The 25,320-nt window shown below is 44.6% G+C and overlaps 1 protein-coding gene across 3 annotated transcripts in view; it reads right to left on the bottom strand.

The window, feature by feature from the left end:
* Positions 1-25,320, bottom strand: part of Slc25a13 (solute carrier family 25 member 13) — a 190,417-nt gene that overhangs the window by 100,191 nt on the left and 64,906 nt on the right. For all 3 annotated transcript variants that reach the window (XM_051151955.1, XM_051151957.1, XM_051151958.1), the window contains exon 4: positions 11,639-11,754. In XM_051151955.1, coding sequence (XP_051007912.1) covers positions 11,639-11,754 — 116 coding nt within the window. The remainder of the gene's footprint in view (positions 1-11,638; positions 11,755-25,320) is intronic.

Here is a 25,320-nt window from a genome sequence, read left to right as displayed (position 1 = left end):
GTGACTGCTGCCAAGCCTCATAAGGAGAGAAGTAACTCCTAAACACACACACACACACACACACACACACACACACACACACAGACACACACACACACACACACTCTCTCTCTAACACACCATGGCACACACACACACAATGAACATTAAAAACAATGCTGAGAATACACAAACTGATATAAACAGAAAGACTAAGGGTTGCCTCAGCCTAAAGGGAACCAATGGGGTGTTGAGGGCAAATAGTTGACTGCTAATGAGTACTGACTCCCTTGCTGAGGTGAGGAAGTGTTCTAAATTTCAGAGTGCTAATGGTCATGTCATGCAGATCAATGACAGTACTTAAAACCTAAGGAGTATAAAACAATTCAAGAAAATTAAGTGACCGCCACAGATTCCCTTCTGGATAATTGCTACCACTGGATGAACTGTTTGACTCAACACTCAGTCATTAAAATGAAATAAAACACCTGTTCTCGGAGAGGAGGCGTTCTGCACACAGTAGGAGAGGAGACCACTAAGACGTTTAAAAAAAAAAAAAAAATCTCCAACACCAATAGTCTTAATTATCCTGAAAATTATTATTTGGGCACCAAATATTTTCAGATGATTTTTTTAAAAATTAAGCAGAGAGTGATTAGAAAATATCATAGCTCATACATCTCTCAAAAGGCACCAGTGTTCCTACAATGCGAAAATCCATCCTTCCTTGAGCTCACATGCTGAAATTCTGAATGAAAAGTGATCAAAATCTCCGTAATTTTCTATTATGTTTCTTAAAGTATGAAATTAAGAAAGATTAAGAACCTCCACTCTTTACTTTGAAGATCTTTCAAATACTAGAAATATTTAATTGGCAAATTACTTGCACATGCCATTAAGTGGCTAGACTGAATTTGTTTTTACAAATCCTATGGGCTCTTATTCCTTAACTTCCACCGCACTATAATCTGAAATCATCAAGGTCTTCACTTATGCAAATTTTAACTTTCTACATCTTTGTTTCCATACAGAATAACTAAATTAATGCTCTTTAATTTCTACAAGATTTGCTTTTCGAAGCTTCAAATCAGTGAAAATGAGTTTCCCATTAAGATAAAAAAAGATTCATCAAGCTATTCCAAACACTAAACCATAATGTCTCTCCTATTGATCCTAAAAAGGCTGTTAATACAATAACTACAAGAAAAGCATGTTTCTGTTAAACACCAAAGGGAGCCTTTTTAAGAGATGGGAGAACTATAGCTTTCTTCACCTTCTTTCTGAAGGGTGCCTGCTTCCTCTCAGTCTGAATCCTCAGAGAAAATTTGTTGGTTTTCTATGAGTGGTATTTCATCTGCTGCTATAGCTAACAAGTGCATATAGGGACATGGCTTCCAAGCGCCCCATAAAAGATGAACTTGAATTAACAAGTTAAATAACAATGGATGGAGTGGATGCCGACTGTCTGCGTCATTTGCCCCAATGTCAAGGTTGCCAATTGAAACCTTTCTGACAAGTACCTTTTATATTAATCACAGTGAAGGGTCTGAAGAGGAAAAAAGTATGCTGGCTACACTTGAGGCTCACTCAAGGGAAGTCTAGGGAGAAAATAGATGTCATTAAAACAGGATGCCCAGAGTGCTTCGCATTAAAAGTGAATTTTCTGTAAGATCTTATGAAGTTTTTTTCTTGTAATTTTGGACACACACAGACAGCAGTGATAAAAATCTTTAATAAAAGAAAAAAAAAAAAAAAAAAAAAAAAAAGCACAAACATAGTGACCCTGAGCTCTACTGAAGCCATGTATGACGACAGTTTGCTTAACAGTCAAGTGTGATTTAAAACTCTTCCAGTTTTACGTTTTGAAAGGAACGGTGCTGCCCTAACTGAAGGTCATATGATATTCTGGAGAGAACACTCTAGTAGTGCCAGCAGACAAGCTGTGGTTTCTATGAAGCCAGTCACCTTTCCCCCCACTGAGCCCTCTCACGCATGGGAGACTAAATGACACAAGCTATTGTTCACCTGAAGTCTGAACTCGTTTCAAACAAGCCTCACACCCAAACATTCTGAATCAGAAGATGGAAGCTGGAGCCAGACTGTCCACAGTTTTTTTTAACAAACACCACATACAATGGTAGGGAAAGCCCCGGGTAAGCCTCGTGCATAAGAAAGAACCCTACTCTAAGATCTGAGGTCTATAGACGCTCAGGCATAGCACCATAAGTCACCATGGTGAATGCTGGTGAATATTCTGGGCCAGCAGAGATTTAGGGTAAGGTATAAATGGCCTCTCACGTGGTCTAACTCAACAGCACAGCAGCCAACTGGGGAGCTGGCCATGTATCTGCTAGACAAAGGGCATTCTTCGCAGGGTGAAATGACAAGGTCAGCCGCCTTCACATGTAAGGCGCATCAATTAAAATGGTGTCTGGAGGCAGGCAGTGGACTGCTGCGGTCCATCTCCAGATGTGCTTGCTTTAGTCACCTGCCACGTCAGTTCTCATTATCTTTCATCACCAATAAGGACCATAACCAAGCAACAGCGAAGCTACGAAATTCTTAAAACAGTGCAAGAGTCCTAATTCATTCCATAAACGCAAGCACAACATGCATATTGTTTAGAAAGAAATTCCTAAGCTAGTTTCCTTGGGCGGATGTTATCAAAAATTATTTTCTCACAAAAGCATTAACATACATTTAACCCTACTTAACGGCTTCAGGAGCAGATGTGTGGCAGAAGCACACCCACGGCGAGCCCATATTAGTATGAAACTGTTTTATTTCAATTAAAATGTCTAACTATCCACCCCCAACATATACCTAAACTGTAATTTTCTCTAAGAACTTCCAATATGCTCTTGATTTTGTTTCCTTTACCAACCTATCAGAGCAAATCTGCCTTGCAACTGTTAGAAGAAATCAGTCATTAGCAGCAAGATTACAGCGAATTTTCCAATTTAGAAAAACTGTATTTTTATCTCTCTCTCTCTCATACTGAAAGAATAATGGTATAATTTTACTATTTTTAAATGAGCGGTATAGTTTAAAATAGTCAAATTTCCCCCCGCAGCTCCAGGCTTCAGGACTTAATTCCAGCAGCTTTGGCTTTCAGTTCTCTGCACCTTCTTTCTGATGAACAAACTCTCTTCAGATCTCAGCTTGCACAAACATAGGCACATGCACACACACATGCAGGCACGCACACACACACACATACACACACACACATGGACGGACGGACGGACGGACAGACAGTAGGGGCTCCCAACCTACTCTCTGCATATCTTTGTGGAGAAAGGTTAACCTCCAGGCCTGTGGTTAACTAAGAGTGACTTCATGTGGCTATTGTGATTTACTCTTCAATTGACATTCTTCCACCTTCTCAACAAGCTTGCCCTTAAAAAAAAAAAAGTCCCTATTTTTAAAATGGAGTGATGAAGTAGCAAAAAGTACAATATTTTAGCCATTTGAGCATGGACGATTCTCAAATTATCCCACCAACTGGAAGTGCTCTCTGATACTACTATCTTTCAAAATTGAAGCCATTATGGTCAATCGTGCAAATCCGTATTTAGCTTCTCGTAAATAGCGGATTTTTGACCCAATGAACTGGAACGGCTTCTGAGGAGTGTCTGAGCTCTGACAGGAGGCTCCAGCTTGGGCTCGCTTGCTACCAACCTGAAGGAGCCTGCTTCCCAAGCTCACGCCGCCGTTCGTACCTGGGATCTTAGCCCTGTTGTAATGTGCATGGGAGCAGGGACCTTCCCCTCAAATTAAAATCTACTTACTGCAGTGCATTAGGTTTTTTCCAACAAAGTAACATTACCTTTGTGAAATGCCAAATCTAACATCAGCATTAACAAAGGTGGTTGCAAAGGACTTTCTTCTCCACTGAGCTTAAAAGAAAAGTTCCCCATCTAGCCTGATGCCAAGGCTGTCCCAGCCTTTCACAAAATCTGCCTTTACCGGAACGTGTATGTGTGTGTGTGTGCTTGCCTTTGACAGTTCCTGCTGCCACACTGCTAATTCATCTCTTCCTTCAGCTTCCCCTGCCAGGGACTGGAGCGGGCTGCTGCAACGTATTTCCTATGCCATCCACCCTGCCTGCTGTCCCACTATATACCAATTTCACATCAGTCACTATAGAGAGTCTCTGAAGACAGACTCTAACCGTGAATCACTCGAATCAAAGAATCAGCTGAAAAGAAATGGTTTGAAATTAGGAATGAACTAATTTAGCAATCACCTCAGTTTTTGGAAGTCTGCAGAGAGTGACACAAACACAGGACAGAAAGGTTGTGTTCAAACTTGTCTCCTTTTATGCTAGTTTAAACAACATTGAAATAGATTTCCTTTCCTGCAGGACTTGTCCATGCCTTAATAAAATTAAACTTTTATGCTTTACGACTGCCTAATAGAGCCTTTTCCACACAACCCTTGTTAACAGGCACAGGAAACATGGCATCAAATTAAACACCTTTTGATGTAAGAATTAAAGGACAAAGTCACTGTGCTTTCTAATAACAGGGCACGATTGAGCTGGTTTCTAGGACTTGTTTTGTTCTGGTTTTGAGGCAGGGTCTCAGTCTCTCTGGCCAGGAACTTATGATGCGCCAGCTGTTCTCCCTGCCTCGTACACACAAAGGTCACGCACAGACAGATGTGTGGGAGGCCTTGCCCCACTCAAAATTCCCCAGCTCCAAGCATTCTCATGGTCCTCAACTAGTGCTATAAAGGGCCTGCCCCAGCTCCTGACCACCTTTCCCACCAGATAAACTCTCTGGCCCCGGGGTCCTGTAGTTGATGTGACATGGTGTCTCCTTCCCACAGAACCATTCACATCTCTAAATCTATACCTTTTAATCTCCTCCTTATCCTGAGCCAAAATCCACATGTCCACACTCCCTCCCCGATACCCAGGCAGCCTACTTAAATAGCCTCCATCTTTTCCACCTACTTGCAGTCAGTAACCTATCACAGTGTGCTTTTTTCCATTCTGTTCGAACGCAAGTTCTAGTAGGAGGATGTGTTTTAGTCTTGTCCATTGTTCTATCACCAGCCCTACAACATGGTACATACTCAGGAGATAGCTGTATTCTATGCATTCACAGCATTTGGTTCACTGGCTTCCACCATTTATTTGTTGACATGACAAAGTCCATCTCTCAACTCCCACACTCTGGGCCAAAGTACTGTGTGAGAAAAACAACTCCCAGCTCCTGCCTGGCCCCAACCTAGTCTTCTCTCTCCCTACTGAAATGTTGACCCTTTCCCCAGATCTGTCTAGACTGTGCAGTCTTCCTCTCAGCTGCCTTCTCGTTCACTTGCTCTCTCAAATGCATCCCTTTCACCCTGTCAAAGAGCCACACTCACTCTCTTTTAAAACAGACTCAGAATCTGGGTCAGCAAGATGGCTCAGCAGGTAAAGGCATCTAACAATGTGAGTTTCATCTCTGGGAATCATATGGTAGAAGGAGAAAAATGAGTCCTGGAAGTCTCCTGTGGCATGGGCGTGTGTGTGTGTGTGTATGTGTGTGTGTGTGTGTGTGTGTGTGTACACATGCAAGTAACAAAACACCTACTGACTCCTATGGCTAGCTGCAAAAACTTCAACCTTCATCACTCTTAATACCTCCCATAATTAGAAGAAAAAAAATATATATCGTATGTATACACATACACACACACACACACACACACACACACACACACACACACACACGTTAACCTCTTATAAGTACGCAGATTTGTTGCATTAGGGGCATTTAAATTGCTGTGCAACCACCACCCACCCAGAAATCTTTTCATCTTGCAGAACGGAAGCTCTATATCCTTTAAATATGAAGCCCACATTCTTGTCTTCCCCAACCGCTGCCAGTCATCACTCTACTTTCTTCCAATATAAGCCTGACTACCCTAGGAATCTTCTGTGAGTGGAATTATACTACTACCGATATTTTGGTGACTGGCTGTTTCTTACTTAGTATAATGTCTTTCCAGGCTCATGTGTTATAACTTGCTTGGTCACCATGGGTTAAGAAAGATGTGTGTCAGAAGCCAGAAGGGGCCATCCCCTGGAGTTGGCGTTCCAGGTGGCTATGAGCCACAGGCGTGGGCACTAAGAACTGAACTCTCTTCTTCTGAAAGCAATCTTAATCACCGTCTCCCCAGCACTAATAGACAAGTTCTTAAAAGAGAATATCTGGTACTGTGCCACTTAGTTTAACTTTAAAAAAAAAAAAAAACAAGCAAGATCAACTCACAGTGACAAACGCCAGCTGTGACCACTGGAACTGAAGACAGTCCTCCCCATCACGGCCTCTGTTCTCTTCTGATCTGGACAACGGCCACAAGAACTTACAGCATACAAGTTTCACAAAAATGCTTGCTGACAATTTGCTACATATTATTTATACATATATGTGCGTATGTGTATGTATATATATGTATATATACATATATGTACATATATATATATGTCTGCTACATACTACAAATGTCAAGAAAGCATGCTTTAAAAATAGAAAGCAAGGCTTAAAACGACCATGATATAAAGTAGCCTAATGTGCAAATAAAAACATTTAGAATACTCTTTTCTCCACATATATAGAATCACAACTTATCTAGAATTTCTCACTATCCTGACATACTGTCATCCACATGTTCATATAAAATGTTACTTATAAATATCAGATATCAGTTGGGCATGGTGGCGCACACCTTTAATCCCAGCACTTGGGAGGCAGAGGCAGGCGGATCACTGTGAGTCCAGGACAGCCAAGATAACACAAAAAAACCCTGTCTCAAAAACAAAAACAACAACAACAACAACAACAAACAAATAAATATCAGATATCAAGACAGAAAACACAGTGGTCCTGGGGATGCAACTCCGTGAATGGTAGAGGGTCTGTTAGTGTGCAGACAGCCAAGAATTAAATCTATAGCACTGAGAGAGGGAGTGGAGGGAGAGAGAAATAGTGGAGATGAATTTTCTCACAAGAAACAGAAGAGAATGAACTAGGTATCAGAGAAAGAAAATTGGCCTAATAAGGATGGTTTCAATGTATCAATGACAGGGAACAATTTCCCACCAAGAAAATATGAGAAAGGTAAACAAGGCCTCAAGAAACAGGGAAGGGCTCTATAGAAATGGCATTTGATTCCCTGTCACACTCTCCATCTGACTGTGTTGAGTGAGTTTCAGGGACAGCATTAGTGGAGGCAGGTGCACGGCCACTTGCTGACAAACACTGGTGCACCCTGAACTTAATCCAATTCACAGATAGAGCGCCCACCTGCTCTTAACCTGGATCAAAGACAAGGCTAGGCGATGGGGTAGTGGGGTGAGCCCCCCCCCCCCCCGTGATGCAGGAAATAGCTCCCAGTGAAGGTAAGTGCAGTGTGAGAATATTGCCTCCTTTATAATCACCACAGAGGCCAGAGCCAATCTGGGAGGTCAATGTGGAGTCTCCTGCTTTTCTCACCTTAGCCACTCATGACTTCCAAAGGGGCCAAGAAGCCATCTGAGACCAGGGAACGGTAAGAGAGCCACTGCCTGTGCTGCAGAATAGTCTCGTGTAGGCAGCCAGGCCGACTATGGATACAGACTTCTGGTGTCTGAAGACTTGGGCTCATGAGACAGGACAGAGTAGGACAATGCTCTTGGTTCATCCAACTCCACTGTTGTGTGACTGTCTGGTTGATTTTATTTCTTCCCATCTATGAATTTCCTGGGACACACTGCTAACTTCTTTTTTTTTTTTTTTTTTTGTAATTAATTTATTATTATGTATACAGTGCTCTGCCTGCATATACACCCACAGGGCAGAAGAGGGCATCAGATCACATTATAGATGGCTGTGAGCCACCATGTTGCTGGGAATTGAACTCTGGACCTCAGGAAGAGCAGTCAGTGTGCCCTTAATCGCTGAGCCATCTCTCCAGCCCACTGCTAACTTCTTATAGCCTGTGCCATACAAAAGTCCTGAGGCTGCCGTATCCCATTTGAATTTGTTTACTTGAAGTAATAGGCTGCTACCCAAGCCTACATTTGACGCATTTCTTCTAAGCTAGAATTATCTGGGGGTTAAAGGCTCAGAAGATCCAGGCCATATTTTAAGCTCCCAATGGGTTTATCATAAATGTATACAGGACAATGCACACAACATGTCACTGTATGTAACTGATGATACAGATGATGAATTACACGTGGACAAGGACGTGGTGGAGGGGCTGTGCGCTCTGCACCAGTCACGGGCAACTGATGGTGTAACTAAAATGTGAATACCCCAAAGTTGGGACTGCCAACCTCACGTGGCCTGAGAGATGGGCAGTGCTCAGCAAACAGCTCATGGACCACAGGCTACACTATTGTTTCAAAGGACTTTCCAGAGAATAAGAAAAACAGAAAGCGGGTATCACGGTTTGAATGAGAATGTTCCCCATAGGCCCCTATGTTTGAACCCTTGGCCCCCAGTTGGTGGAACTGTTTGGGTGGGATCAGGAGTGTGGCTTTGTTGGAGAAGCTGTGTCACCGGCTTTGAGCTTTCAAAAGATTAGAGCCATTCCCAGGGTGTCTGTCTGTCTCTGCTGTCCCCCGCCACACTCCCCCACTTGCTTGGGGATCAAGATATCATTTCTCACCAGGCTGTGGTGGCACATGCCTTTAATGCCAACACTTGGGAGGTAGAGGCAGGCGGATCACTGTGAGTTCGAGGCCAACCTGGTCTACAAAGTCCAGGATAGTCAAGGCTACACAGAGAAACCTTGTCTCAAAAAACAAAAAACAAAAAAGGTCATTTCTCAGTTGTTCCTACCACCATGCCCTTGAGATGCCACCATGGATTCTAACCTCTGAAACCATAAGCCCCAAATTAAATGCTATTATTTTAGTATTACCATTTTTATAAAGACTTTTGTTTTTCAGACGGTACTATGATATGTGATAAGATTTTCATATGGCCTGAGAAGGGAAGCATTGCCTCTGTTTTATAAATGAGAAATGAAATTCAGAAAGCTAAAATCAGCTGGGTGGAAGTGACACACGCCCTTAATTCCAGACCTGGAGAGAGGCAAAGACAGGCAGATCTTTGAGTTCCAGTACAGTCTGGTCTACAGAGAGAGAGCTCCAGGACAGATAAGGCTACACAGAGAAACCCTGTCTCAAAAGAAAAAAAACGAACAAAACCAAACACAAAGAAAGAAGGCTAACATCGTTCATCCATCCACTGACAGCTTGAAAGACACTGGCAGGAAGAAGATGCTCATGCCGCTGTCCTTTGCATCTATAGCTGACTAAATTCACACTCTGCTCTTCCTGCTTCTCCCGTCCTAACATCTCACCCAGCACAGGTGACAGTCTGGGCCTGCTGATTTAATGTGACATGTCCCTCAGGAGCTTATGTGCTTTCAGATGACTCCAGTTGTTGGTGGTGTTCTGGAAATTTGTAGAACTTGTAAGAAAGTGGAATCTCACTGGAGGAAGTAAGTCACTCAGGGCAGGCCTTGGAGTTTATAGCCCAGCCTCGCTTCTGGTCAACTCTTGGCCTCTTGACTATGGTCACAGTTTCTCCAACCACATCAAGCCTGCCACATATGTTCCTCCTGAAACCATAAGCCAGAGTCACTCTCCCCTCCCCTAAACTTGCTTTCAGTCAAGTATCTGGTCACGGCAACAAGAAAAGTAACTAACACTGGGTGCTTCTCCCACAGGGCCCTCACATGGCTGTTGCCACCAATATCCCTTGTCAATCTGTTCATATGATGACTATTATACGTCAAGGAGCTCACTCCTTAACTCGTTTCACTCCAACCCAGCTTCCTCCCATTTCTACTTAGATTTATAGAGCAAAGCAAGTCGAAAAGGTAACACTCTGCGGCATCCACGAGCTAACACTGTCACAGCACTGTCATCATACCAGCTTCTGGTGGCCTCCATGCCACCCTCAGCTAGATGCTGCTCACTGGCTACTTGAAGACTCTTCTACATTTAGAAATTTTCAAGGTAGCTGGGCGTGGTGGCACACGCCTTTAATCCCAGCACTTGGGATGCAGAGGCAAGCTGATCGCTGTGAATTCGAGGCCCATCTGGTCTACATAGTGAGTCCAGGACAGCCAAAGCTACACGAAGAAACCCTGTCTCAAAAAACCAAAAAAGAAAAAGGGAAGAAAGAAAGAAAGAAAGAAAGAAAGAAAGAAAGAAAGAAAGAAAGGAAATCTCAGGGTTTTCTGTTGCTTTGCTACAAACTCAGATGAACATGATAGAGATGCATTTCCCTTTTAAAATTAAAAAAAGGCCACCACTGGGCAAGCACCATGTCTACAGGAGCCGAGGAGGACCGGTTCAAAGCTCAGGGTACCCAGAACCAGTCAAAACCAGAAAACTGTTCTTCGAAGACAGGGCTTAGTGCTGGGTGTGTGGGAGCTTCTGCTGGTGGGAGGCTTATCAGCATCAGTGTCCCAGACAGTGGAAAGCATGACCTGCAGAGAGGAAAGGGACACAAGTCCTTGCTAATTGTCACCTTCTGGGACTGTGCAAGTAGTCCTGCCACACTGTTGCTCACCTAGAAACTAGAGCGGAGGATTAAGGCTAAGCCAGAGCAGAGTCCTTCCTCTACACGGAGGAGACATGTGGGCGACAGTCCTCAGTGTAGCACTGTTTAAAGGGACACATTAACTTCATAAAAGAATACGTGTGGGCCAACCCAGCTACAAACCCTCTGATGTACAATGGTGTCTAGACTGCAAGATATGCTAAGGCAACAGTGGTACAAAGCTTGTGGGAGTAACAACCACTATCTAATCTGACTTAAAGCCCACTCCATGAGATGGAACCCATACCCAGAACTGCCTTGGAGACTAAAAACCTGATAGATGCCATGTAGCCCAAAGACCTAGGGTAAAACCAGACCACAGTTCTAAAAAAGCAGCAGTGAAATGACAAAATGACTCCTAATGACATCCTGCTGTAATGGCTCAGCCACCATCCGAGGAGCTTCCTCCTACGGCAGATGGGAACAAATACCAAGACCCACAGAGACCTTGGCCTAACACTTAGCCCTAAATAGGGTATCTCCATCAAATCCCTCCCTCAGGGCTTAGGAAACACTGAAGAAGAGGAGGCAGACAGAGTGCCAAGAGCCAGAGGGGATGGAGGACACCAAGAAAACAAGGCCCTCTAAATCAATGACAAAGCTCATATGAACTCAGAGACCAAAGCAGCATGCACAGGGCCTGCACGGGTCTGCACGAGCCTGCACAGGTCTGCACGGGTCCTTTGCACATATAGCAAGGCTTCTGGCTCAGTGTTTCTATAGGATTCCTGAGTGTGTGAACAAGTGGGCCTCTGTTTCTGGTGCCTTCTCTTAGGTATTTTTTCTATTTGTTTTGTCCAGCTTGAGGTGTTTTTGTTTTACCATATTATATAGTTTAGTTTATTATTGACCCTTAGAAATTTGTTTGTTTTAGGAGATAAAAAGGGAGTGGGTCTGGGTGGGAGGGGAGGTGAGGGGAACCTGGAAGGAGTAGAAGGAAGGGAAACCATAATCAAGAAATATTACTGGGGGGGGGGGAATCTATTTTCAGTAAAAGAAAAAAAGCATGGGTACCTTTCATTCCTAAAAGAAAGAAATGTTCCCACAATCACAGTCCTTACCAAAAGTAACCTCTCCTTTGCCAGCTTTGTCAAACAGCTGGAAGGCCACCATAAACAAGGCATCCGGAGCGCACAGGACAGATTCGAACGCTACAAATTCCTGGAAGGATATTAACCTGCAACATAAAATAAGCAAAGACACAAAGTCAGTGCCCTGTAGAAAATAAAACTATATAATCATGCACTATAGTAACAAAATCAGATGCCATTGTCGAATGGTACGATCCGAATTAACATAGCTGGCGACACTTAGAATTTGCCTGAGCACCCAGGGTGACATAATCATATTCAGAAACTAAAGGATGATGGGGCCAGAGCACGCCGGCAAACGCTGACTGGCCTATGATTTCTAATCCAACTGTCTCCTCTATGCTGGAGGCCTCAATCTTTCCTTGGCACGTTGTTGGGTTCTGTGATTACAGCTTGGATACTTTAAAGTGATGGCGAAACAGAAGCAGCTCTTTCTTTATAGCAACAGCCTTACACATCACAAATGGCTGTCTCATACGTGCCCACTCATTACTGACCACTCCTGACCACACATGAAGTCAGGATGCTACGGAGTGAACTTCGGCTGGAACAGGTACGTAATGTGACACGGGAACTACAGGTTTTGGTAAAGCAGATAACACTAGTCTGGGGACAGTCTACAGGGGACAACAAAGTTAGGGCAGGTACAAGGAAATGGTAATTTAATTGACTTTTGCATGGACAATGAAGCACGGAGGAGAAAAGTGTGCTAGAGAAACAGAGCTAGCCTAAAAAGTCAAGAAAAGGACCACAGCGCTCTACACACACACACACACACACACACACACGCACGCACACACGCACGCACGTGCACACACACACACACACACACACACACACACGCACGCACGCACACACGCGCACACACACGCGCGCGCACACACACACACACACACACACGAGTAAATGAGAATTTCTGAGGAATGTCATAACATGACCAAATCTTTGCTTCAGGAAGAGTGTGGCAGGCCAGGATGTCATGACTCTCAAAGAGAAAAGGGGTCCATAACAGACTTCCTAGACACAATGGTCTTTCGCCACTATGTTGTAGTATAAAGGCCCAAATATTTCAATAATACACTGGGAAAGTCCAAGTCTCTGGAGATTACAAGGGAAGAAAATGGGCGCATTTCCATGTTTCACGAAGCATGTAATTCTTCAGAAACTTCTTATAGAGAGGACACGTTTATCTACATGCTAGCAAGTTAACTTAGCTGGTTCCCAGAATGTCACATGACCACAATAATGCCATAAAGAAAGGAAAGGTCAGAGTGTGTTCCACACACTGTCTCTCTACCATGCGCCTTCAAAAACACATCTTTCAGAATGCGTAGAACATTCAGGAACATCAAGTGTTTTAAGAGAACACATGCCCAGAACATGTCACCCTCTGCACCAGGTCTCACTGAAACTAATTGGCCTCTGGCATTTTGTATTACAGAGCGGGTAGACTAGATATCCATCGAGAGAGAGCTGGAGAAGACAAGCCCCAAGGGCACAGCACTTGGGGGACACCAGCAGATGAAAGCAGAATACACTGAGCTCACGAAGGGCATCATGGAGAGCAAGAGACCAGTTAGAGCTGCCATGCCAGAAATCCAAGTCAGGAGACAGACCTCCACATGTCACCAATAGAGAGAAATCATTCCATGCTTTTTGATAAAAGTCAAAGCCGAGGACCAATGAGGAAAATGAATTTAAGGGAGAAAAAGAAAAGATAGGGCTTGACTAACACCTAGCGTAGTGGAGGTCCAAGCCATATGAGGACTTGTGGGGACAGGAATAGAGGTCAGAACTGAAGAAGGACATCAGGTGAAGGCACAGTGACTATAAGAGAAGACATCAGAGGCTAAGCACAAGGACAGAGACCACTAGGAAGCTGCCACGCCTCCCTGTAGACTGCTGACTAAGGGGGGAATGACAGAAGCACTGACAAAGGAAAATGTCAGCAGAAAGTCTGTCAGACGAGAGGCTCCACAGGGCTGCACTGCTGTCACCTGAGTGCAGTTCAGATGTTGCTGGCGTGGAATGCATGGTGTCTCTCCAAAATCCCAATCCCAATCCCAAGAGCCTCAGCACATGAGCTACCTGAACAGGGCTCTGGCTGCTGTGATTAGGGGGGATGAGGAGCTACTGGAGTAGGGTGATGAGCTGGCCCAATGACTAGAATCGTGGACTCACATGCCTAGGGGATGCAGGCATACTGCCTGAAGATAGAGGCAGACAGAGGTCATGGTTATGTGTCTAGGAATCAAAGAGCACCAGAGACTGCCAGCACACCAGGAGCTGGGGGAAGGCACAGAGCAGACTCTCTCTCTCTCTCTCATGGTCTCCAGGAAAGAATAGCCTTGCCAGCAACCTTCAGAACATGAAAAAGTAAAACTCTGAAGAAATTGAAGACATGGTCTTTGGTCCTTTGTTACAGCACCTGAGAACACTAACAAATACAGAAGCAAAGGATAGAAAGGAAGACCTGGGTGGGAAAGGGTTAAAGAAGAGTTACTGAAGGCTGAGATGGAGTTGTGATGAGCACCCCTGGTCATTTTCCTAAGAGTGTTCTACTATAGAAGATATCTTTGAGGAACTCACGAATTGGCCCACCCCTCCCAAAGAATGACAGGGAACGGGGTAATTGTCTGTCTGTCTGCTTCCTCCTTGCCATCACTCTTGGCCCCTCCACCTTGTTGGCCAGGAACCAGAAGCTATGCAGCCACCCTGTCCTGCTCACCAGGAGAAGGCCAGTGGGCATCAGGAGGTGGGTGGTTAGGGTGCTGAGAGAGCAAGCAAGCACAGTGTTATATCATCTTCAAAGACACCGGGCTAGCCTAAAGAACCACACCGTGAGGTGTGTGGAAAGGAAACTCTCGTCTTGTGGACTGAATAAGGCTGAACACTCAGCGGAAAAAAAAGAGCAACTTGCCTTTCTCAGAATGATGAAAAGCCTGAAGACTCTATATGGGTGTAACAAGCTCTCCGCCATCCCCCGCCCCCCGCCATCTTAATGTCATTTCAAAACCATAACTGGCCAGTGAAGACTGGTATTTTAGGCACGTTACTGATACCAAAGAGGTATGTAATTTGGTAATCCTATTAGATACAAGCATTATACCTCTATGTAGGAGGTACACAGAGGAACCATGAAATCATAATGCACTATTGTTCATCAAGATCATCTGGATTTTCAAGGTAATCTGACTAGAAGGCCATGGGAATAATTACATAGTACTATATTCACTTACAGCATGGTTTCCACAAACATCTATATTTTCATATAAACACCGCTTCAGCCTTACTTTGCAGATTTAACGGGTATTAACATACGTTACAAGAAAGAATACAAGTTTCATCACGTGCAGACCCAGCTGGCACGCTCACTCGCTTCCTTTTCCATCACCCCCAACTGCCAAAACTTCTTTCACTATGTTAAATGCCCTTTAAATATAGTCAGACCACTCTGATGGACTCTATAGAAAAGTATGCAAGGAGAGGTATTCTGTGTCAACACTCACAGCAGGGCACAGTAGGATGTAGCCAATGACTATGGAAGCAATCGCACAGGTCACATTTCATGACAGGACTCAGATGTCTACATCACCAGGACCTTCTTCCAAGTGTGCCATTTGGAATTACCAGAGCACCAGAGCCATTGTTTTCCTGGACCGCTTCTAACAGCACCAATTCTACAGTACCTTAACATCCAGGGGAAACAGCCCAGACACTGTGTGCCACTGTAACACACTCTACCAAAGAGAAACCGGGATATAAGCGGATTGCCTAGAGCGAGAGTCTGCTCAGGGTATGATGACTTGCTGCTCTTGCAGAAGACAAGGGTTTGCTTCCCAGCACTCACCCAGCAGCTCACAACCACATGTCACTTCACTCCCAGGCAACCCAATGGCCTCTTCTGACCTCCTGCGAACCAGGCAAAACGTTCATACACATACAATCATTAAACAAATAAATCTAAACAAAAAAACCCAATAGATTGCATATGACCAGGTCAGAATGAAGCCCCATTTCTCTTTAATTAGCACATGCTAAAAGACGAGTCAAATACATTGTTACAGTTTATGACGAAGTACATATGATCACATAAACAGATACTAGGTGGCTACCTACCAACATGCAACCAATTTTGTTGTCACAGCACAACTTTTGGTCTTTCAGACACTCTTAGTCTCATATAAGAGAATACAGATCGAAACCTACGTTGCTCTGAGAAAGGCAGGCAGTAGCATCACAGAATGAGGAACAGCTGAGTAAATTCACAGAGAGACTACTGTTATGCTGAGAGAGGAGACAGAGGAAATCCTGCTGAAATCTGAGGGAAGATGTGATGGAGGGAACATGACGTCGGTCTCAGGGGGACCGGATAGTGAGAAGAACGAATGTACAATAAGCTGACGGGACGGACCACAAGGCTGGCAAGTGGCAAGTATGGCTTCTACATTTCTTTCTCTGTGAGCTAGACTGAGGCAAGTGCGAAGAACACTGAGATCAAAAGTGCCATGTCACTACTGGACGTAGTGCTGCATGTTTTTAATCCCAGCACTCGGGAGGCAGAGGCAGGCGGATCTCTGTGAGTTCGAGGCCAGCCTGGTCTACAAAGAGAGACCAGGACATCCAGGGTTCTGTGTAACTGAGAAACCCTATCTTGAAAAACAAACCAACAAACAAAAAAGTGCCATCTCTACTCCCCAGGACTGGTGGGCTAGAGGAGCAGCAAGTCAACCAGGAACCAAAGAAGAAAGGGCCAAGTGGAAAGATACAAAAGGAACCAGCTTGCTGCGGTGCAAGTACATGGAGCTGTAATCCACACATCCAAGCTATAGCAAAAGCCTGACCATTTTATTGGCAGGTCCACGTAGTCTACAAAATATGCAAATGAGTTGGAAGGAAAAGAACTTGATGCGAGAATACGTTAATAGGACCCAAAGCACCAGAAAAGCCTAGATGACAAAGAAGTTACCACTCATATCAAGTGCTCATTTCTTAAGGACAATTTGAGACTAGAGCAAGAGTCTTAAAATGTCATTATTCTTTTCATAGTTAGGGGTTCTACCGCTGTGATGAAACACTATGACCAAAGCAAGCTGGAGATAAAAAGGGCTTATTTGGCTTAGGCTTCCATATCACTGTTCATCACTGAAGGAAGTCTGGGCAAGAACTCAAACACAACAGGAATCTGGAGGCAGGAGCTGATGCAGAGGCAATGGAGGAGTGCTGCTTACCGGCTTGCTCCCCGTGGCTTGCTCAGCCTGCTTTCTTACAAAATCCAGGACCATCAGCGTAGGGATGGTAACACCTACAATCACTGGGGCCTCCCACATCAATCGCTAATTAAGAAAATGCTACAGGCTTGTCTGCAGCCTGACCTTATGAAGGTATTTTCTTTTCTTTTGAATTTTAATTTATTATAATTTATTCAGATTTCATCCCAATTGTTATCCCATCGCTTGTATCTTCCCATTCCCATCCTCCCTCCCTCTTCTGCCCTATTCCTGCACCCTAGACTTCTGACAGAAGGGGACCTCCCCCCAACCATGTGACCATAGTCTATCAGGTCTCATCTGGATAGCCTGCTTCCCCTTCTTCTGTGGGCCGCCTGGCCTCCCCGCCAAGGGGAAGTAATGGGGGGAGGGGGTGCACCAGACGTCATGTAAGAGGCACTCCCCGCTCCCCACAACTGTGGAGAATGAGCTGTCCATTGGCTAGGTCTGAACAGGGGGTCTAGGTTCACTGCATGCATTGTCCCTGGTTGGAACAACAGTTTGTGTGGACCCCCTGGGTCCAGATCGCAGGCCTTGATGGGACTCCTGAACCCTCTGGCCCATGAAGGCATTTTCTTAATTGAGGTTCCTTCCTCTTAGATGACTTTAGCTCGTATCAAGTTGACATAAAACTATCTGGCACAACCTTTGACTATAATCCCACTCCTAGGAATTTATCCCAGGAGAAAAGCTAATGAAATTATGCGGGCTTTTACTTCCAGGAATGTTCACTGATACTAGTGGAAAACTAAGAAACAAATTCAACATATGATACGTGACTGGTTTACTAAAAAAACACTCTCATATATACAGTACTACCTATCACCAAAAGTGTTACAAACCAACCTATGGGATTAAGCTAAAAAGCACTTAAACAAGCTATGTAGTAATCGATTCCACTAGCAGAGCCTGCTGGTGCACACCTGACATCCCAGCTCTTGGGAGGCAAGGGCAGGCAAATCTCAGCCTGAGCCACATGGGGAATCCCAGGACAGCCTGAACTACAAGATGAGAGGCCTGGGGCGAGGGCTCAACAAGCTAAAGGTGCTCGCTGCCAGCCTAAGGAAGTGAAATTTATCCCTCGGACCAATACAGTGAAAGGAGAGATTCTTGCAGGTCATCAGCTGTCCTGAGCACACACATTCACATGCACAAATACCCCAAAATAACTACAATTAAAAAATACTCTAAAATTTAAAACAATCAAAACAACAAGGCCAATATAAGTTTTTCCTTTCCTTTCCTTTTCTTTCTTTCTTTTTTTTTCTTGCTCATATTTTCTATTTTCCCCACAAAACAGACAGACCTTACTGGTTTTGCAACAAGAAAAACATTAAAATCTATACAAAACAAAACGGCCAAAGCCCAAGCCTTGATAGGGGCAAAGGGATGAGTGAGGGTAGCAAGGAGAAGACAAAACTGAAGCAAGAAACAAGTGCTCAGAAAGCATAGCAGGAACTTCAATTACACAAGATGGGTAACGCTGGCGCTTCTGTTCCTCCCTGCTGGGGCTCATTCGACCCTGCGGAGGCTGAGACCCCATGTGGTCCTTTCATCTCCAGGCCGGGTCTGTGGCGGCGGCAGCTACTAGGAGGATTTACACAGCTGCACAGGAGGCTCCTTGCTCATGCTCTAGGAAGTTTGAGTGTAGACAATGTACCATATCAAAATCCAATTACCACTTTACTCCGATTCCTAACCACAAGAGTGCTTCCCAAAAATAACTTGTCCTTATTACCCCCTCTGTGTGCTACAACAGAAGCTAGGCAATTGTCCAGGATTAGTGGCAGAGATAAAAGTAAAACCGGTAGAATCTAACTCCAGAAACAGAGTTCCAAGACCACCCATGTTCAAGTACTGTGGTTGGGGGCAGGGGTGGGGGGGTGGATCAAGAGGAGGAAGAGGAAGAAGAAGAAATCATTAGAATCTGACTCTGATCCCCAGCAATGAGCTATGGGCTCTACAATGTTAGCATCCTTAGCTTTTGGGCTTTCCCAGCTCTGTTCTTTCCTCTTGGATGCCTTGCAAACAGTACACTGTACAGGGACCATGTTCCTCTTCTAGGCTACATATGTCCTAGACATAAACGACCACAACGAAAAGAATCTGGGTCCTCAAGGAACACAAACACACTTAAGATCATTCCAGAATCGGGTAACAAAATGCCAAGAATAAAGGACACAAATACATGAGAGCTGTTCTCAAGGCCTAGAGAGTCTCCTTCATTGGTCTGATGACCCTTCCCCCTACACACACACACACACACAGACACACACACAGTGTGCTTCCATCCTGTGATCCTCTGGAGATGGAGAATCAACAAGCCATGTGGAGTGGAGATGGGGAATCTTTAGACTGTTCAGGAAAGAGGCATAAGAACCATGGGGGGGGGGCAAGGGGCCTAAGAAAACCCAAGACTAGCTAGCCTCCCTGGGCTAAGAAGACAGCTGGTAGCTAAAGGAAAGAGTGGCATGGCCACTCAGAGTTGTTACCTCCATGTACTTGAAAACAGCACCACTGGAAAGTGTATGCAGGAGAGTGACGTGTCTTACAAAGATTCCTTGAGCCAGTATAGCATAGGCCATAGACCAAGCAGAGAGAGCACGGCCACATCCAAGATGTATTTGCTAAGGCAATCTGGAGGGGCCTCTACTAGAAGTCTAGGTAGGTAGGGCCCTGTGTCCCCTGGATGACACTTGGAGGCCTGTGGCTGCGGGGACAGTGGCAATCAGAAGACTAATAAGGGACTAAGGTCACCAAGGACAAGGGAGATCACACGTTAACACTCTTATTTAACAGGCTGGTTGATAGTCAGAGTGCTTATGAGTCATCCCAGCCCTAATGATGCAATTCATAATAACTGTTTAAAACTAAGAAGAGACACTGCCCTATTTGATTTGATGTTCTAAGCCAGCACGAATAAAATGGAAACTAGCCCAAGTTCTAGCCTTTCCTGTGCCCAGCTGCCCAAGGCAGCTCCCTTCCTAGTCCATCTGTCTGTCTTGCCTGCCTTTCCTGTGAAACCTTCTGTTGCATGTGAGGTCTCCCTGGCTCCAGTGTGGGCTTGGCCTTATCCAGTGCGAGGCCAGTATGACTGACTCACAGCTCAACTATACTCCGGTTCAAACCTCACAGAAGTGTTTGCCAAGGGCCTATTTAAATTCATTGGCTCCCGTGAAAACTGGCAGGTCACATACCATTCAAACAGGCAGGCTACTGCCTGCCTTTAAAAAGCTATTAAAGATTTTTATTAGCGATTTTACTGTGCTGTTATCACGAATTTGGTCTATAAATACCACCTCTGCATATATCACTGCTTCCATACCGGCAAAAGGAGATAAATGTATAAGCTCTCATAACTGTGAGCCGAACTCAGTGAGTAACTCATCGTCGGCACTGCCAACCCTACCTATCTCTCCACAGCCTTATAGGTCACTCCAAGTAGCACTCAAGCAACCCAGGCAGACAGTGTCATCCAGGGGGTGGCACTTCTGTGCCTTCAATGTTCTCTTCCAAGACAGCAGCATCAGGCACCTCCAGCAACACGACTCATCTCTCTTCTGGTTCTCCTCTGCCCATTGTCAGTTGGCAGGAAATGATGTCACCTACCAACACAATTTTTATATCCCATTGTCTCTAACCACTGCCCAGTGATCTTACAGGCCTCGGTCTCCATGTCCAAGCCATATTCCCAACATTCTACCTTTCAATTTTTGAGGCATAAAAAAAGTTCTCATTGTGGCCAATTTCATCCTGGGAAAGAACACTAAACATCTTCTGAACTAAAGGTGAACCCTGTCTCCACAATCTCTAGATAAATAGATACTAATGGTTAAAAAAAAAAAAGTCACTTCTAAAACCTGAAAATCTGGGGCTGGAGAGATGGCTCAGTACTCTCTTTGGGCCTTCACAGGCATCAGGCATACACACGGCACATACTTACACACATGCAGGCAAACATTAATACACACAACAGAAAATTTTTTTAATGTTTTTGAAAAATCATGAAAACTTACCTTATCATACATTACATTATTCTGATTGTATAAATTTACAAATCTTGAGAGCAGAGTGATAAATATATATAATAAACATCTCCTACATATATTACATTATTAATATTTTAAGATTACCCAAAGACTTTTTAAGGAGAAGCGTATTGAACTTAAACAGGGAAGAAAAAGAAAAGCACTTTACGATAACCATTTATGTTAATTTCCATTTTGTCTTTAAGAAGCCACCAAGGAAGGAAGGAAGGTGGGAAGGAAGGAGGGAAGGAAGAAAGGAGGGAAGGAAGGAAGGAGGGAAGGAAGAAGGGAAGGAAGGAAGGAGGGAAGGAAGGAAGGAAGGAGGGAAGGAAGGAAGGAAGGAAGGAAGGAAGGAAGGAAGAAAGGAAGGAGGGAAGAAAGGAAGAAGGGAAGGAAGGAAGGAGGGAAGGAGGGAAGAAAGGAAGGTAGGAAGAAAGGAAGGAAGGAAGGAGGGAAGGAAGGAAGGTGGGAGGGAAGGAAAGAAGGAGGGAAGGAAGGAAGGAGGGAAGGAAGGAAGGTGGGAGGGAAGGAAAGAAGGAGGGAAGGAAGGACGGTAGGAAGGAAGGAGGGAGGGAAGGAAGGAGGGAAGGAAGGAAGGAGGAAAGGAAGGAAGGTGGGAGGAAGGAAGGTGGGGGGAAGGAAGGGGGGAGTGAAGGCCTGAAGGAAGGAGGGAAGGAAAGAAGGAGGGAAGGAAGGAGGGAAGGGAAGAAGGAAGGAAGGAAGGTAGGACGGAAGGAGGGAAGGAAGGTGGGAAGGAAGGAGGGAAGGAAGGAGGGAGGGAAGAAAGGAAGGAGGGAGCGAAGGAAGGAGGGAGGGAAGGAAGGAGGGAAGGAAGGAAGGAGGGAAGGAGGGAAGAAAGGAAGGTAGGAAGAAGGAGGGAAGGAAGGAAGGAGGAAGGAAGGAAGGAAAGGAGAGGAAGGAAGGAAGGGAAGGAGGAAGGAGGAAGGAAGGAGGAGGGAAGGAAGGAAGGTGGGAGGGAAGGAAGGAGGAAGAGGGAAGGAAGGAAGGAGGGGGAAGGAAAGAACGGAGGGAAGGAAGAAGTAGAAAGGGAAGGGGGAGGAAGAAGGAAAGAAGGAGGGAAGGAAGGAAGTAGGAAGGGGGGGAAGAGAAGGAAGGAAGGTGGGAAGGAAGGAGGGAAGGAAGGAGGGAGGGAAGGAAGGAAGGAGGGAGGGAAGGAAGGAGGGAGGAAGGAAGGAAGGAGGGAAGGAAGGAGGGAAGGAAGGAGGGAAGGAAGGGAGGAGAAAATGAAGGAAGGAGGGAAGGAAGGAGGGAGGGAAGGAAGGAGGGAAGGAAGGTGGGAAGGAAAGAAGGTGGGAAGGAAAGAAGGAGGGAAGGAAGGAAGGTGGGAAGGAAGGAAGGTGGGAAGGAAGGAAGGAAGGTGGGAAAGAAGGAAGGAAGGAAGGTGGGAAGGAAGGAAGGAGGGAAGGAAGGAAGGCAGGAAAAAAGAAAGGAGGGAAGGAAGGAAGGAAGGTGGAAAGGAAGGAAGGAAGGTGGAAAGGAAGGTGGGAAGGAAGGAGGGAAGGAAGGAAGGAGGGAAGAAAGGAGGGAAGGAAGGAAGGCGGGAAAAAAGAAAGGAGGGAAGGAAGGAAGGAAGGTGGAAAGGAAGGTGGGAAGGAAGGAGGGAAGGAAGGAAGGAGGGAAGAAAGGAGGGAAGGAAGGCGGGAAAAAAGAAAGGAGGGAAGGAAGGAAGGAAGGTGGAAAGGAAGGAAGGAAGGTGGAAAGGAAGGTGGGAAGGAAGGAGGGAAGGAAGGAAGGAGGGAAGAAAGGAGGGAAGGAAGGAAGGCGGGAAGGAAGGAGGGAAAGAAGGAGGGAAGGAAGGAAGGTGGGAAGGAAGGAGGGAAGGAAGGAAGTAAAACTTCAGTCTGTTAGAATAACAATTTATGCTAACCGCAGATTTTTTTTAAAGCACTGATTTCCACATCTTTCCTCCTTTTTTAGCTGAAGCCGGATGAGAAGGCTTCAACTTTATTAAAATGGCAAATGAAGGATAATGGGGACATTATGCCACAGAAAAGCAATCACTCACTGAAAAGCCAGCAGGTGAACCATCTGTCAGCCAGTTCTAAGTGGCCACTAAGACTGTTGATTCTCTGGTTCTTGTCTTGCCTTCCCTCCAAAAGTGGAGTGGGCAGGCAGTGGAGGGTGAACAAACAAGAGGGACTTTTATTCATCAGGAGGGAAGGAAGGCAAGGATTCATCAAGCTTTCCATGACTACTGTACATTGGCTGAATGTTCACCCAAAGTGGCTTGTTAGTTTATCCAGATTAACTCAGAATAGTTGGTTATATTGGGTGCACAGAGACCAACCAGCATGCAGAGCCTTGCTGCAAGCCCTTTGGTCACCCAACTGCAGCTCTCTGGGCTGGGAGTAGAACCGCTCACGGAGCAGCCTGAGCCTCTACATCAGGGGCCACTGAGGAATGGTTTTCTCTATACAGAATCTTGGTAAGACTGGTGCTCAGCAGTACTGTTTGCTCAAACAGCATTTAAAGAAACGCAAAAGTGAGCAGGAGGATTCCTATCAGAAGACACTGCTGTTCTCGTTCGTTTTTTTCTGAATCTCTGAACCCAGGTAACAATAATTAAAACAGTACTCTAAAACAAGTAAAAAGGCCCCGTAAGCATTGGCACACACACAAAGTCACAAGAGCAAACAGGCTTTATTTATTTTCCCCCAGCATCTGCCAATGGTGAATTCCTATTTAGTCACCCTGCTTTATAAAGTATAAACAATAAGCATCAACTGAAATAACATTTAAATATAGTAAATCAAGTTAGACTGACTTCCCATGAGAAGCATTTCTTAATTACTTAAAAATATTTTAGCATTTTCTCTCATTCAACTACAACTCTTATGTTTGGGATAGAAGTACACCAAAATCTCTCTTGGTGTGAATGTAATAAAAACCCAAGGCAAAGCAAAACGTAAATGACAGGGAAAGCCCCTGTCATTTCAAAAACATAAAGTGAATTCATGGCGTGGACAAAAAGAAATAAAAGTACATGGTCTTGAGCCACAATACCACCCCAAATCCCACATTAATATCTGCTGTGCCAGCTGAATTCAAATTAACCCAATTTTTACATGTTAATTAAACCAGCTATTTTCTTCTTATTGTATTTTTTGCTTCTTAAATAGCAGAGTCTACGAGTGATTCCCAACAGACTTCTTCCAACAACAATGACGTATTCATTTACTTCTATTGTGACCACACAATACAGTAACTGAGCAGTAATTTTTCACAGTCAATTACATGTGTGGTTCTTTATGCTTAAAGATGCTGAAATAATGTGTACTATAGAGCCATATGCCTGAATCCCTAGCCTGCCAGAGGCAGTTGCCTGGGTAACACATTTTCTCTCCAGTTCAGCATAACCGTTCATTGAATATCATTAGGTGTCATTAAACAGCAAACATTAACATGAACTTCAATAGACGACTTGCATAGAGTCATTTTACCCGTGTACACAAGTGTTCCATCAGTTACAATAAGCTTAAAATAGATTATGATTTTCTATATTTAAAAACCACAAAAAAGTGCCTACGTGTTGATTCTAAATTGAATTTGTGCAAATTTCTGGTCAAATGAAAATCCAGACTGAATTTGAGGGACAATACTTCTCATCACTACGGTCACAACATCCCATGTAAACAGAGGAGGGCGAAGTGCTTTCAACTTCCTCAGGGTTGCAAAAAAAAAACAAAAACCAAAAAAAAAAAAAACCTACCTATCAAAGTGTTGCATTCTCTTCTGGCACTGGCCTTCAGTGAGAAGTATGAAGAAGGGACTTAGGAAGCAAGAGCTGCAGAAGTAAATAGATAAAAAGCACGGGATATTTCACGCAATCTCTCAAACATGATTCTAGAGGAACTGAGGTATAACTGACCCAGGAAACTGAACATGCCGGCGGAGGACAATGGATTTTCATATGCATATGCATTCTGAAGTCACTAGCATAATCAACTAATTTATGCCTACGTCATCTCAGTTATCTCACGTAGTTAAATGAGGTTAAATCCTAAAAACTTAGTGAAGTATCATACAGGTTCAATTACAGAAATAACTGGTTGATACAGGGTGTTCTAGAAAATGCCTGGCCAGGCATGGTGGCACACGCCTTTAACCCCAGCACTTGGGAGACAGGAGGCATGCGGATCGCTGTGAGTTCGAGGCCAGCCTGGTCTACATAGTGAGTCCAGGGCAGCCAAGGCTACACAGAGAAGCCCTGTCTCAAAAAACCAGCAAAGAAAGAAAAAAGAAAAAGAAAAGAAGAAAGGAAAAATGCCTGACTTAGCAGAAATAAGCCATCCTGTATAGCAAGGGTCATGCCCTTACCTTATACCATCATGAA

Source organism: Acomys russatus, chromosome 10 (genome assembly GCF_903995435.1).
Source record: "Acomys russatus chromosome 10, mAcoRus1.1, whole genome shotgun sequence".
NCBI lineage: Eukaryota > Metazoa > Chordata > Mammalia > Rodentia > Muridae > Acomys > Acomys russatus.
Note: the sequence above shows the minus strand (reverse complement) of the source record. Positions and strands in the feature narration are given on the sequence as shown.